Below are 15,899 nucleotides of genomic sequence, written 5' to 3'. Positions count from 1 at the left end.
CAGTGTGACCTGATCCAGGCCTCAGACTATATAGGACACCTCAGTGGGTGGTGGCTGGTGAGGACAGGGTGAGGAGGAAGAAACCCATTGGTCTTGGGTATGTGGCTTGACGTTTGTACCTGTTCATTAGCATAAACAATCACCCACTTGTTTTGTAATGTCTTGTTCACTGATAGTTTGTGCCTAGAGAAAACAAAGAAAAACATTCATGACTTTGGCCAATAATTGTGGAGCATCCATTTGGATGTATGGTACAGGACTGTGCAACATGGGAAACCATAGAATGTAATCTGTTTATCTCTTGGATAAACAGAAACCTCCATTTTCAGTGTTTTCATCTCGCTCCATCTCAAGCTTTTAAATAGCTCGTCCAATGTCTTGGAGGCTCCCAACAGTAATATCATGTATCATGTAGACAGAAGAGGGCTTCTATCACATAACAGGCATTTCTTAGTTGCTAAGTAACCATTTCCAAAGGAGAACCCAGAAGTAAAGAGTGATCTGTCAGCTGCATGGTAGGACAATGACTGGGTCCAGTTTATCTCAGTACATTCAGGCTTTGTGCTGGCATTTCCTGGATTCTGGGTCTAACGCTTTATTCTCCACTATCCTGCAGGCTTTCTAAACACAGATGTCTGAACATTAAGCTTATTCTTTCCTATTCCATTATGTGATTATAAGTCTCAACCCAAACCATCTTCACACTGTAAGACAGCCTCGAACTGTAAATTTACATTTTGGTCAGTTGCACAATTTGGCACACACCTCTGTGCACGCCCTGGGTTCCTCCACCTTTCAGCAAACCTTGCTCTAGGGGGATTACTTAGGTCACAATTCTTGGGGTGGCTAGTGTCATAACTGCTGTCCAAGTCTGCCTTCTGCAGGTCTTCCGGAAGGGTAGGACAAAAGTCTTGTAAAATGATGAGGGTTACAAAAGCAACGGAGAAGGTGTGGAAACGTGTCCCGCTGCCAGTTTCATTTATGACCGTTGGAGCTTTAAGAGTCAGAAACTTTAAAAGTAAACAAACCAAGACGGTCACAGACTGTGACAGCGGGCTTCCGGAAGTGGAAAGTTAAACCTGGGCTCCGGGTTAAGAGCAGGGGGCGCGGGATTAAGAGAGCAGGAGGCTCAAGAGAAGGTTCACCGCCTATGGTTGGCTAAAAGAATTGCTGGCCTGGCCAAGTGACTTTTACCTCATGTCCACCTGGACATCTGCTGACGGGTCGTTTCACTAACGCCCTATACTAGAGACAAAACCTAAACTACATAGTCCAAATAGAGACAGACCCTCCCCCTTCCCTCCCTTCCCCTCCTTCTCCTTCTTATTTTCTTTCTTTATTGTGTACTTTAAAAACTGTTCTACTTTTTCCTTTGCTTCAACACCTTCCTTCCTCTCCCTGTGTCAGCAAATTATCCACCCCACGCACCCACGCCGCTCCGGCTCCTCCTTTTCGTCTCCAGGCTTATCGCCGGCTCACTCCGCTCCGGTCCTGCACGCGCGCCCCATCGCCAATTCTCAATCCTCCCCGCCCCCTTTAAGACAAGGGACTGGGTCTCGGCCCCACCATCCTTCGGTTTCCCAGGCGGGAACTGTCTAGCCTCTCCAGGGCGACTCTCCGGCGACCGCTTCCCGGATCCCGCCGCCCCTCCAGCGCCCCCACGCGTTCTGTCAGCGCGCGCCACGGCTTCCCGGGTGGCCGGGCCCCACCCGCTACCCTGGTCGCCCCGCCCCTGCCCGGCTCCGCCCCGGGCCGCCGCCGCCTGATTGGCCTCCGCCCTCTCGTCCCCCGGCTCCTCTCCTCCCCCTCGCCCAATGGGCACCACCACCTGGTCCAAAAATTCCCCCGAGGGAACCGAGGGGCTCTGCAAGCACCAGCTCTGACCGGGCCGCGGGGGCCGCTGTGGCGGGGCGCGGAGCGGGGAGGGTAGGCGGAGGAGGGAGGAGGAGGAGCAAAAGGTGTTGGAGAGAAAACTTCTAAAAGGAACAGGAAACTTGCCGGGGAGGCGGCGGCGGCTGCGGCTCTCCGGGCGTCCGGGCGGCGCACGTCGCGGGGTGTCCGGAGCTGCAGCGCCGCTCCTGGAGGCTCCCCCGGCGCGGGGCAGGGCTGAGCCCGACACTCGATCTCTCAGGCCGTGCCCGCCGCCGCCGCTCTGGGCGCTACAGGCGGGCGCTCCGTTCCGCCTCTGCCGCGGCAGCTCCCCGGAGAGGGCGGCGAGGGCGCAGAGAAGAGGAGGGACGTCTTCTTCGGAGCATGAAGCAGCATGACCGATAAAATGTCCAGCTTCCTCTACATAGGGGACATCGTGTCCCTGTACGCGGAGGGCTCGGTCAACGGCTTCATCAACACTCTGGGGTAAGCCGGGGCGCGGGCTGGGGAGCGCTGGCTCTCGGGTCCCCTAGGAACCCATCCTAGTCCCTCGTGGCGACGCCGCGTCCCCCGGCGCTCGCTGCCGCCTGGAGTGGCAGGGAGGCAGGGCAGGCTCTGCGCCCGCGGACAGCGCCGTGCGCTCGTCTCGCTCGCTCGCAGGAAGCTGTCCATAGAGGCAAGACTTTCTCTGCAACTTCATAATCTCAAACTCAGAGACGCATCTGAAAAGGAGGAAGTGATTCAAAAAGCCCGGAGACAGGCCGGGTGAAGAAGTCTTCGTTGGCTTCTCCGTGGGTTGTTTTGATTAAATTTTTCTTTTTTCTTTTTTTTTACCCTTAGAGGTGAAACAAAATGCCTCCTCTTCCCCATCTTTGCTCGCTACCGCGCTCAAGCCCTTGTCCTTCTGGGCCGGGTTTGTAAGATCAGTCAATAAAAGTCCGTGGCCTTGGGCATGAAACTCAGGCGATGTGGCGAGCGGGAGTGTGGCTTTGCCCTGCGGGAGGAGCTCACCGTCCCACTTCGCTGAAGTAATTTCCTTTTGGCCTTGCCAAACGGGGACTCGCCCCACCTCGGGGGCAGCCTGGGGGCTCCGATGGCCTCCTGGGTTCTAGAACTCACACCTGCTTTCTCCCCTCCCTGGGCTTTGGCCCACTGAAATGCCCAACTTCTCCTGGGACTCGGCCAAGTGCAGGGCTCTTGAGATTGATTTACGAATGGGGGGAATAGATATATAAACATAACCGTGTGCTAGATGGTTAAAGAGGACTTCCTTGATTATTAGTATTTTCTCTCTGTCCTGATTGTGAATACCAGCTCGCAGTTTAAACGCACACAGACTGCATTGTATTTTGATGCGTACATTTTTTTGTTGTTGTTACCGCCTGGTCTCAGTAGCTAGACTCCCCAGTCTTAGAGATTTCAGGCTGAGAAACTGGTGTTTCCACTTCGGACTGGTCACTTTTTTTCTGCTGTTAGGTTTTAGGGCGCATGACTTAACATGCAGTGTCCCTGGACGGTGGTGTCTACCCCACAGGGGACGTGGACGTCACCAGAACTTCCCCAATTTCTGTTATTTGTGCATCTCAGTGGGTGAAAGAAGGGCCGTAGGTTTAACTTAATCCCTTTAAGATCAATGTTAAGTGAAACTGAAGCATGGAAGAAAAAAATGGCCTTGACAGGTGCTTTTGTGCTGGGTTTGTAAATCATAAGCTGCCATTTATTTCCCAGAGAGCTCTTAGTACAAGGTCAGTGTTTGGGCTTCCCGCAACATTTTGCAGATGGACTCTGCTGCACCTCTCTTCCCCTCTGTAGACTCTCTAGGTGTGTTTAACCTGGTGGTTGATCAGGAAGGGCTTGGGGTCAAATCCAGGCTTCTCGGCTTGTGAAACTTATGACCCTGGGCAAGTTACATAATTGCATCTCAGTTTCCTCACTCATGGTTACTACTTCGTAGGATTGTGCTGAGGAAGAAGTGAGTTAACATAAGGTGCTTAGCACAGTACGTGGCACATGAGCACTTGTATTAAGGGTTAGCTATTGTAACTGTCACTACCTAGGTGACTGTGAGCCACAGTTACAGTCGTGGACAAAATAATAAAAAGGATTAGGAATAGAGTATAAAACCTAGTGAAATAAAAAGCCATGTTTTTGTAGTGTCTTATTCAGCAAAGGTATGTGTTTCGGTCACTACATACTTTAGCAGTTGTGGAGTCTGTCCTGCTCATTTTGGAGATAGAGAAACCTAGGGTAAGAGAATGAAGTGACTTACCTATGAAGCAGAGGACATTAATGCCAAAAGCTGGAACTATAACACTGTCTCCAGACTCTCAGCCAAGTGTGTGTTTCTTTGGTTACACATTATCTTGAGAAAAAGAAGGTTAATGTAGCATATGTTTGTATAAAATATTTATTCGTATTCAACATTTCTTGCTGGTGTTTCGGAAGTTGAGTTGCCTTAGAGTGTGTTTGTGCATTATTATTTTTCTATTGACAAACTGATTCTTGTTGAGGTTAATATGACAAGACAGCTCGATTCCAAGGTGAGGACAGATCGTTGGAAATGCTGCCGCTGATGAAGCTTGGTGCTCTGATTAGATATTCTTTTTCTTTAACTCATGGAACTACGTTGGCCTCAGAGTTTTAGTAGTTACAAAGCTGGCAGGAGCCTATGTTCATGCTACATGAAATGTTATCTAGGCAAAGTAGCATCACCTACTTTGTTAGCTTAGATGACAACTGGTAGATATTTTACTTTACAAGTTTGTTTTAGGACCATGAAATCAAAGCAGCATTATAGTTTTTCATTATACTTTTGTAGGCTCATTATTGATACACCTTTTCTATCAAACACAGAGTACATACTTCGAGTTGAATTTCCTTGCTCTTCTATAGTTGGAGGTCAGTTGTCCAAGGTCTGGTGCTAATTATGACCCTGTGCATATCATTTATTCTCTTTTCCTGTCAGCATGTCTTTGTGGAGAGTAAGAGAAAGAGTATATGATGCCCTTGTCCCTGGGGTATTATAAAAGTGAATGAAAGAGAGGGAAAGGAAAGAGCCCATTGTTTTTAGAGAGTTGCTAGGAAAATCCACATTATGCTTATATTTTTGTGGGCCTTAAGTTTCTTCAAAGTTGTGTGAGTTGTTAAAGTGAATCAGAGAGCTCCATTGGAGACACTGGCATTGTATCTATTTAGCCAGCATAGTTTGTTCCACTGTAATATTAAAAACTCAACGGAAGAGCTAAAAATGAGGCTGAAAGTTTCTGATTTCTATCTTTGCTCTTTATCTGTTTGACGCTTTTGGTTGCATGATGGTTTTTCAAATTCACCTTAGGAGGTAGTTAGTGAGAATGGAGTTTACAGCATTACAGGTAGTTCATACATAGTTATTTGTCTGCAGATAAATTTTGTCTGATTTTAGTATCTTGTGTGTAAATTTGTTTGGGAGGGTACACATTGTTATTATTGGCTTTTGGGAATTTTTGTAATAAGGTCATGAATTTTTCACCTGAAAAAAATCACAGTTTCACTTTATTAGAGTTTAGTAGGCCCTTTTAGAGGCCCTTCCAACTGGAAATGTAGGAAGATTTTTGTAGGCTTTGTGACCTAGCTTTTAAGTTTGATATCTCAGTCTGATGAATTAGACTGCTCCAGTTGCAAAGACTTGCATTTCCCTTTTTTCCCCAGTTATCCTTTAACCAGGATTTACCTGATGTTTCTGAACCCTGAGTTATTGCTAAATGAGGTAGAGTATTGTTCTCCCAGCTTGTATTGGTGCAAAAGGGGCCTGGTTTATGTTTTCTAACTTAATTTTTCATCTAAAGATCTATTTAGGAAACACTTATCTTGACTTAAGGAAAACTACTTCATCCTGTTGGATGAAGATGGTGAATATATTTTAAATAAATAATTTTTTTTTGTACTGTACATTTTAGGGTTATGGTTTTTATTTTTCTTTTAAAAGAGAAGGGAGGACTTTTGGGATATGTTGTACAATTTCAGATGCAGTGTTGCTTTTGTTTTTGCTTTTTATTTTTAAATTGAAGTATAGTTGATTTACAATGTTACATTAATTTCTGCTATACAGTGAAGTGATTCAGTTATACATATATATACATTCTTTTTTTAATATTCTTTTCCATTGTGGTTTATCACAGGATATTGAATATAGTTCTTTGTGCTATACAGTAGGACCTTGTTGTTTATCCATTCTATGTATAAAAGCTACATCTGCTCACCCCAACCTCCCACTCCATCCCTCCCCCAACTCCCTCCCCCTTGGCAACCACCAGTCTGTTCTCTATGTCTGTGAGTCTGTTTCTGTTCATTTCTGTCATATTTTAGATTCCACTTATAAGTGATATCATATGGTATTTGTCTTTCTCTTTCTCATTTACTTTACTTATATGATAATCTCTAGTTGCATCCATGTTGCTACAAATGGCATTATTTCATTCTTTTTTGTGGCTGAGTAATATTCCATTGTATATATGTACCACATCTTCTTTATCCATTCATCTATCGATGGACATATAGGTTGTTTCCATGTCTTGGCTATTGTGAAGAATGCTGCTATGGACATAGGGGTGCATGTATCTTTTTGAACTAGAGTTTAGTCTGGCTATATGCCCAGGAGTAGGATTGCTGGATCATATGGTAATTCTATTTTTTAGTTTTCTGGGGAAGCTCCATACTGTTATCCATAACAGCTGCACCAACTTACATTCCCATCAACAGTGTAGGAGGGTTCCCTTTGCTCCACACCCTCTCCAGCATTTGTTATTTGTAGACTTTTTAATGATGGCCATTCTGACTGGTGTGAGGTGCTACCTCATTGTAGTTTTGATTTGTATCAAATGCAGTGTTAATTGTCCCTTCCCCCTTTCTCCATGTCTTTATACTGAGATTTACTTCCCTGGTCATTGACACTTCTGACACTTCATATTTTGGGTATATCAACTTGACCAATGGTCAGGTACCACAGTGGGAGTGAGCATGGTAGAATTCCCAGGACGGGTGGGACAGTAGAATCAATAAAAAGTATACAGTTGTTTCATTGTCTGTTCTCCATGTGGTTGAGAGGTTAGTGAATGACAAGTGTGTGCGTGTGTGCGTGTGTGTGTGTGTGTGTGTGTGTGTGTCTATGCACATCTGTATACATATGTTTAAGTGATTGTTGCCTTTGACTTGAGGTTTCTTTTTGGGATCTACTAAGAATCAGCACCCACTAATTAAGGTCTGAGAAAACACTCAGGTGACCAACTACCCATTGGTGCAGTGACTGCCAAGTATCATGATAGTTTCTTACCAGAGTGGGAAAAGATCAGGGCCCTTATTTTTAATTACTACTTGATTTTGGACAATTCAATGAGCTTTTTAATTCCTTTGTTTCCATGTTCAACAATAGACATCAGGTAGGGGGATGGTGGGTCACACAGTTTATAATTCTGACTTAATTCCTTAGATGGATGAATAAGACTTATGTTTTATTTTTACCAATTATAGTCCTTTGAATTTCCCTTCCTGATGCTTTTTCTGCTTAAAGTTTTAATATTTAAATGATTGCAGATTTTATTTATTATTATTTTTCTTATTTAATTTTGCTATTCTTATCATGGTTTGAAAAATCTTTCCCTAAATAGGACTGTTTGATCAGTAGAGAGTCATAGATGAAGCAAGGAATGGTTATAGCCAGCTTTTATATTTGCATAATTTGTAATTTATCTTTAGCCTCTTCTAAACAGAACCCCTCCAAGTAACAGCATTATTTTCTGCTATAACAAGGTATATGAACTTAGCTTTGTTTTGGCTAGGGCATATGTTTCTGTGATAAAAGTGTCTAAAAATCCATTGGATATTTGCATGTGTGTTTAGTGGGGAGGAAGAAGACGGTATAATCTTGAATATTGAGTTGTTCTGGAAAGTCTAAGGGTTAGTAGTGTCATGTTATGGAACTTTAAACTGTACAAAGACAGTTTCTGAAGTGGTGAACATAAAGTCTATTTTAAGCTGAAAGGTCCACCATTTCTTAAACTTAAGTCATTCCATAAACAACACTGCAGCTTTTAGACCCTCTCCGGTGGAGAGCTCAGTCAGGTAAACAACCATCCTTCCTTAAGTACCCCTGATCCTTGGCTTTGATAGAAAGAGAATTTAGAAGCAATTGCTTGGCCTCATTCTAGATTTAACAGAGCTTTTTTGTTTAAGAAATTTATTTTGCTTAGGTAGCAATTTCACAGTCATGTTTCCCCTTTGGAACTGTTCTTGTATAGATAGAGTGTATATAACTTACAGAATATAGACAGATTACTTTAAAACTTTAAAGTTAAATTCAAACTTTAAACCTTAAATTCCAGGCATCTTCATATATAAATACAAAGGAAGTAACAGTGGGCTTCTATGACAAATTTCTAGCATAACGATAGATTGAATTTTACTCCTTTTTTTACATAGAGCTTGGTAATAGATCACAAGATTATAATCAGAGAAGTGAAACTTTAATGGTCATTCATTCATTTATTTAATGAGTAAAATTGTGCCTTTCAAATGCACAGTGGTTATCTTTCTACTCTCATGCAGATTTAGATGGGTACGTTTTTAATGTATGCTTTTAGAAAACCATAATTCTAATTTAATAATACAGAAAATAAGATTCATGGAGAATAGTGAAAGAGAATACAGCAGCATGTTTATTAACAGTGGTGACACTGCATGGTGAATGGGTGCATGATTTTTATTTTCATGTCTCCTATATTTCCCAGATTCTATATATGTTTCTTTAGTTAGACATCTATTGCCATTATAGTCAGGAAAGTTAACTAAATGAAAGTGATGTTTTGAAGGAGTCTTCAATTTCTTATTACTGTTCATCAATAATGTTTATTTTAAAAAGCATAAATAAAGCATTTTCCTGATCATGGTCAGTGGAAGAAAACCACAAACAAGGAGGCTGCATGTTGCTGAAATAGATGGTCATATGTTTACCTTAAAAAATTTTTGTTCCTAGTTATTTATTGTTGGTGTTTTAAAATGTATTATGGAAAAATGTTTGGCCAGTAATGCTGAGCCTTTATGAATGGTTGATTTAACTTGTGCAGTAAATATATAGTCTATTTTATTTTAGAAGTCTGTTTACACATGTAAGAAGTATGCCCTTCAGCATGGCTGACTTGTTCATTTTAATAATCTTAGTACCCATTATGGAACTTTTATTGTCTGTCAATTTCTGTAGGCGTTAGTTTGTGAGGGATCTGTGTGTGTGTGTGTGTGTTCTATAGGCATTAATTTGTGAGGGATGTGTGTGTGTGTGTGTGTGATTGAAATCATTCAATTAAGTGTTTTTATTGAATAACTTTGAAATGGATGGATTAGCCCTCTCAAAATTCAAATCAATGATTGGTTAATAATGCTATTTTATAGTTTATTCTGACACAAACCTATAGAACTCCAACCCTGAATTTAGAATAAATTATCAGTTTATTCAGAAAAAAATTTAATCATAAAATTGAAAATGTGTCCACATCATGAATCCAGTCTATGGACCTTTCCTAGTGATGTGGTTTATGCTGGAGGATGCTGCAGACTGAATCACTAGTTCACTTGACACATATTTAACGAACCCTGACTATGTGTTAGGGATACAGTATGAAGAGATGCCAGATATTGTGCTATTTTAAATTATTATCTCAAAAAATCAAACTTCATTTGAGAAATTTGTGGTATGACATTTGACTAGGATCTATGGGAAACTAAAGGCATTTGATAGTTTTGCTCTTACAGTTGTAAATGCCACAAGGTAAGGAACTGACTCTGACTTTATAATCCTTGTATGCTCAGCACCTCACACAATTCCTGGTAAATGGTAGGCATTTAATAAATATTTGTGAAATCAATGTAGTGATTATTTAGTAATGGAGGTAAGATTGGTATTGAATAAGTGCAACACAAAGCAATTCTTTTCAAATAAAGATGATTAAAAACAGTATTCATAGGGAAACAGAAGAGGTTTCTTTCTCTGGCTGGTATGACCTGAGGAGGACTTCAAGGAGGAGGTGGTATGTAGCTGAACTTTGGATGATCATTAAGATGGATATTTGTCTCAAATCTATAACCACAATTTGATCATATATTCTTGGTACTTTTTTCTTTTATTAAAAAAATTGGTGAAGTTTTGTTGTTCATTTTAATAGCTCCAAAAAAGGAAGCAAACAATTTGATATTATTGAGATATGCAAAGATAGAAGAAACAATCAAAAAACATATTTTATGCTTATTTATCAAATGTGAGAGCTTTAAGTTTGATTCAGACCCTCTGAGTTTATTTGGACTGCCTTCAATCCTTGTCATATGTGCTGAGTTTACTGAGACCAGAGATAAAGAAGGCAGGATATAAAGCCCAGAAACTTGACAATTTTGGGGGGGAATTTTACAAAGTTTCCAGCTCCTTTGCATATTCTATTTTCACTCCTTTCCCCTTTATTTTTCTGTAGCCCCATTGTTTCATAGTTTTTCTTTATTAATCATGAGCTTCAATAGTCTTCTAGATCCCTGGAAGCTTTGGCATTAAGGACAATTTTCCATTTGTAATAAAATAATTCTAAATTTTTTTGTCTCATAGTGCCTGTGACTATTCAACACACAGACACACACTCTCTCGCGCGCGCTCTCTCTCTAACCCCCGCTTGGCATAGAATACCCTTCTGGTATGTGTGGAGTACACCATGCCCTCATTTCCTTTTGGTGTTTAACAAGCGATAGAGGCCATAGATAGAGTCCCATGAATGCCGGGAAAGACTTAGGAAGTAAACAAAGCATAATCTATATTCGTATCTAAATTCTTAGAATTCAAGCATGTGTTACTGAGGTTCTATCTATTAAAGTGTTTGAGTCATTGTTAAAATGTCATCATAAAAATCTCTGTGAAAATTACAAAATGCTGGACTTTTATATGTTAGTTACCCAAAAAAATTCCTCAGTGGAGTATTCGAAAAAACTTTTAGGTTTTTAATTAATTCGTAGATATCTAGCTCTCCAAGACCTTGTGGTAATGACTAATTATGAAATAGATATCATAATATCTAGCTCTCCAAGACCTTGTGGTAATGACTGATTATGAAATAGCCACTAGGAGCAGACACTACTGCTGTCCATATATCTCCTGTTTAAAGAGGATTCTGCAAATTGTAAGGAATTTATGGATCAGCAGAGCTAAATATAAGAGCTCAAACAAACAAACAAAAACCCAGCAGAAAGAAACTGGATTAAAAAATTCTTGATTAACTTTCTAGCGGCAAATAAAAGTATTATTTGTAAAAATTTCAGAGAATAAAGTGCTCTCCAACTCACATTTAGTTAAATTATTTGCAAGCCTTGTATTGAATAGTCTTGGAACTCTTGAAAAACAATCTATAGGTATCCTTTGCTATCCCAGTTCTTACTGCGTTGCCACAAAAGCTCCAGAGATTTGGAAAGCAAAGGACATTTGCATATCCCTTTGCCCATATGGATAAAGCTTAAGAGTTGAATATTAGAACTAGGGTTCCATTGTTTGTAAGGAACAGAAGCCATCTTTGGCCAGCTTAAGGAAAGAAGGAAATTTATTGGTATAAAGATACTGGAGGAGCTGCAAGAAATTGAAATGATGAGCTCAACAACTGAGCATTAAGAAAGGCAGAAACCCAGTGCTGCTGTGGGCATCTCAGTAGCAGAACCTTCTCTCTGGGTCCTGCCATTTACATGACTAGGATACAGCAATTCCTATACTCTCTTTCTCTCTTCTTTTTTTAAAAAAATTTAATTAATTAATTAATTAATTTATTTTTGGCTGTGTTGGGTCTTCGTTTCTGTGTGAGGGCTTTCTCTAGTTGCGGCAAGTGGGGGCCACTCTTCATCGTGGTGCGTGGGCCTCTCAGTATCTTGGCCTCGTTGCGGAGCACAGGCTCCAGACGCGCAGGCTCAGTAGCTGTGGCTCACGGGCCCCGCCGCCCCGCGGCATGTGGGATCTTCCCAGACCAGTGCTCGAACCCGTGTCTCCTGCATTGGCAGATATATTCTCAACCACTGCGCCACCACGGAAGCCCAGTATCTCTTTTCTTAACATTGAAAATACAGAGTGATAGAATTTTGCGCCTCTTGGATTATTCACTTATGTCCATAAAAGAAAGTCGCGAGGCCAGATCGGACTACCAGGGAAATCACTGTGAGCAGGGCTCCGAGTTTTGTCTGCTTCTGGGGCATTGTGGTAGGGCAGAAGGAAAGCACAGAGGACCTGGGCATGAGCTGAGGTGTTACCGCTTAGTAGGTAATTTAATAGTAACTTCTTAGCACCTTTTAAAATAAATTATGGTAATATGCATAACATAAACTGCACCATCTTACTCATTTTTAAGTGTAAAATTCAGTGGCATTAAGTGCACTCACAATATTGGGCAACCATCACCATTACCCATTTTCAAAACTTTTTCATCATCCCAAACAAACTATTTATCCTTTTGACAATAACTCCCCGTCGTCTCCCCCACCACCCACCGTAATCCCTAGTCTAGTTTCTGTCCATGAATTTACCTCTTCTAGGGTCCTTGTATACGTGGAATCATACAATATTGGTCCTTTTGCGTCTGGCTTAGTTTACTAAGCATAATGTTTCCAAGGATCATCCACAGTGTAACATGTATCAACACTCCATTCCTTTTTATTGCTGAATAATATCCCATTGTAAGAATACAGCACATTGTGTTTCATCACAATTCATCAGTTGATTATCATTTGTGTTGTTTCTATTTTTTGACTATTATGAATAATGCTGTGATGAATATTTGTGTACAGGGTTCTATGTGGACATATGTTCTTAATTCCTTTGGGTATATACCTAAGCAGGGGAATTGCTGGGTCATATAGTAACGTATTTAACATTTTGCCTCAGACTTTCCTGTTCTCCTTACCCTGCTTTACCTTTTTTTTACATACCATCTTATTACATACAGTATAATTTACTATTTTTTGTGTTCATTATCATCTATTTACACTGGTAGAATGTAAGCTCTTTGAAGGCAGAGATCTTTTGTTTTGTCACTGAGCATCTCAAGTGCTTGACTCCGTAAATATTTATTGAATGAATATTTGTTGAATTAAGATATGCATATTCCCAAATCTTTAAGTAGCTGCTAATACCAGTCCCATTCTGGAAAAAAGTCAATGTAATTGTAAAGTCAGTGTAATTGTTCTTATTAAATATTTTGAGAATTCATATGGGTAATTCTTTTAAAGTGGATGAAGGTTGTCACTGGATTTATAGTGCCATTAAATCTTGCTATAATAGGTACTTTTATAATCTCTTGGGTCATATCTCTGCACCTACCTAGTCCAACATGTGATAAAACTTACAGCCTGGAAAAAGTAATGTATATAGCCTTATTTAATGATTTGTATGTTAATAGGCACATTAAAGTTAATATTTATGAAAGTTCAATTTTGTTTTTAATGTGTGTAAAGAGTTGAATTTGTAAGCATTTTGTGAGACCATTTCTTAATTTCGATCAGCCCTTTCTCTTAGTGGATAATATATAATACATCCAGGAAAATATTTTATACTTTAACAGCTATCAGCAGAAGAGTTTAGTTGGAAATAATTTGCTAATTTAGAATCAGAAAGTAATTGGGGAATTTATAGAACTTTAGAAAAATAGAAGAGGGCATACAACAACTTGTAATTTTTATTTTTGAAATTTAGGAGTAAGTGTCTGGAAAGGGATAGGCATTTAAATATAGGTTGAGGAGAACAAACGAACGGTATTTTTGTTTTTCATTACTTTGTATTCTTTCTGTTGACTAAGTCTGTTTTAATGTGCTTTGCCTCAGTCTTATTCTAAAAGACATGTTTGGCCATTCTCTTTAAGAACTTGAAATTCTCAGGTGTTGCACTCTTATTCTTGGAATCCTCACTGGTAGAAATGTACAAAAGAGAACTTCTCTGAGAGCATATTTGCATATAGGACAGAGAAATAAAGTGAAAAATATAGATATGTAAAAATTAAAAAATAATTTTAAAAAGCAAAACAAGGTCATTCTATTTCCTCTAGTTCTAACATCCACTATGATAGATGTTTTAAAATATAATATCTTTAGAAATAATTTTGAGATGAAAGATATAAAATGTTATCAGAGTTTTGCTTCATTTCTATAACATCCAGATTAATCCTTTTGAAGTGTATCATACCAAGTAAAGACAGTGACTTAAAAAATGTCACCCAAATCACCAAACACTGTTACGTTAGGAATCCAAAGTAAGTTAATGATTTAAGGACTAGTTACTTGTGTTTGGCTAAAGTGTTCAAGGTCATTGCTAGTATCAGGGACATAACTACTTAAAACATTTGCATTTCAAGTAGATTTTTGGTTTCAGCCATGTTTTCAAAGAGGGTAATTTCAGTCTTGGTTTGTTAAAATAGGCAGGGAAGGTAAAGGACGGAATTTTGTTGTATTGAGGACTCTACTTGTGGCTAGGAATGGTAAATACTATGACATTTTAAATCAAATCAAGACTCGTTGATGAAAGTGTTAGTTATCTAAAACTTTACTAACTTAATCCATTGCTAGGATTAATAACAAATGATAAAGGGCCTTTATTTACCTTTCTTCCCTATTTACCTGGCAGGACATGATTTAGTAATTGAGTTCCAATTCTAAATCCATGTCAAGAATGAGCCTCCTTTCCTGGTCAGTGCAAATGAAGTCATTGTATCTGTCAGGATGAAACCAAGTACTTATTTCTGAAGTCTTGGCTGCTAAAGAATCTCTCAGAACTGGCTCTTAAAAGTTATCAAATTGCAAGTAGAAAAACACTTTGTTAATTATTGGAGAATCTGAGTAAAGAATTGTTTAAGTAAACTGACATGTACAAGTTTTGAGAGGCAGTAATTACTTTGGCAACAAGCTATCCATACATTTATACCATTAACATTTTCTAAAGAGTAGATCAACATTCGTATTGCACATTTTTTTTCAAAATAGAAGTTATAATAAACTCAAAGAATTACTATCAACTGAATCATTTAGTTTGAACTGTATTTAATTTAGCAAAAAATGCATATTAATTTTTATTTCTGTATCAGAGCTTGCTAGTTATTCCCCCAAATTAATTTTTCCCTCTTCCATACTAATAGAAGTACTTGAGTTTGTGGATGCTGAGAATAAAGACCACGTTCCCTAGCCTCCTTTGTAGCCAGATGTGGCCTCAGACTATATAATTTGTGGCTAGGTTCTTAAAGGAGAGGTTTACTCTCCTCCTTCCTTTCCTCCCTAGCCAATCCCCACTCAGCTATTTGTAATGTGGCAGGGAGGAAGCCACCTTGAACCATGCGGATGAGGCCAGTACTTCAGGAATAATAGATATCAAGAAATGAACCTCTTCTCTGGACGACCTCAAATCCTGGCTCTACTGTATTCGAACAGAAGATGAAACTAGATGGGCAGACAAGGGCCAGATCATGTATTCCCCATTAGGCAGTGTGAGGCCATTGATGGGTTGTTAAGTGGAAGAATGAAATAGTCAGGTTTTGCTCTAGGGAGATCAGACGGTGGTAAAGAGAAATAGAAGAAGGCTGCAAATGGCAGGCATGGGAGGAATCAGGTGATACATGAAGGCAGCATGAATCCAGCAGGTGGAGTTGGGAATGAAGAGTAGCTTGTCATCAGAATCATTGAAGGGGCAGTATCTTTGTTTAGTGTTTGCCTTTAGACCCCAAAAGATTTATGAATTAAAATATTCATTGTTGGGCTTCCCTGGTGGCGCAGTGGTTGAGAGTCCGCCTGCCGATGCAGGGGACGCGGGTTCGTGCCCCGGTCCGGGAAGATCCCACGTGCCGCAGAGCGGCTGGGCCCGTGAGCCGTGGCCGCTGAGCCTGCGCGTCCGGAGCCTGTGCTCCGCAGCGGGAGAGGCCGTGACGGTGAGAGGCCCGCGTACGGCAAAGAAAAAAAAAAAAAAGGTGAGTTTAGGGGCTTCCCTGGTGGTGCAGTGGTTGAGAGTCCGCCTG

At 40.3% G+C, this 15,899-nt stretch overlaps 1 protein-coding gene across 1 annotated transcript in view; it reads left to right on the top strand.

Moving 5' to 3' along the window:
- The first annotated feature begins 1,793 nt into the window (after positions 1-1,793).
- Positions 1,794-15,899, top strand: part of ITPR2 (inositol 1,4,5-trisphosphate receptor type 2) — a 526,733-nt gene continuing 512,627 nt past the window's right edge. The window contains exon 1 of the mRNA XM_059081164.2: positions 1,794-2,355. Within this exon, the coding sequence (XP_058937147.1) occupies positions 2,264-2,355 (92 nt within the window). The 5' untranslated portion in view covers positions 1,794-2,263. The remainder of the gene's footprint in view (positions 2,356-15,899) is intronic.

The sequence above is a fragment of the Kogia breviceps genome, chromosome 12, assembly GCF_026419965.1.
Source record: "Kogia breviceps isolate mKogBre1 chromosome 12, mKogBre1 haplotype 1, whole genome shotgun sequence".
Lineage (NCBI taxonomy): Eukaryota > Metazoa > Chordata > Mammalia > Artiodactyla > Physeteridae > Kogia > Kogia breviceps.
The sequence above is the reverse complement of the archived record's forward strand: the minus strand, read 5'-3'. Positions and strand labels throughout refer to the sequence as shown.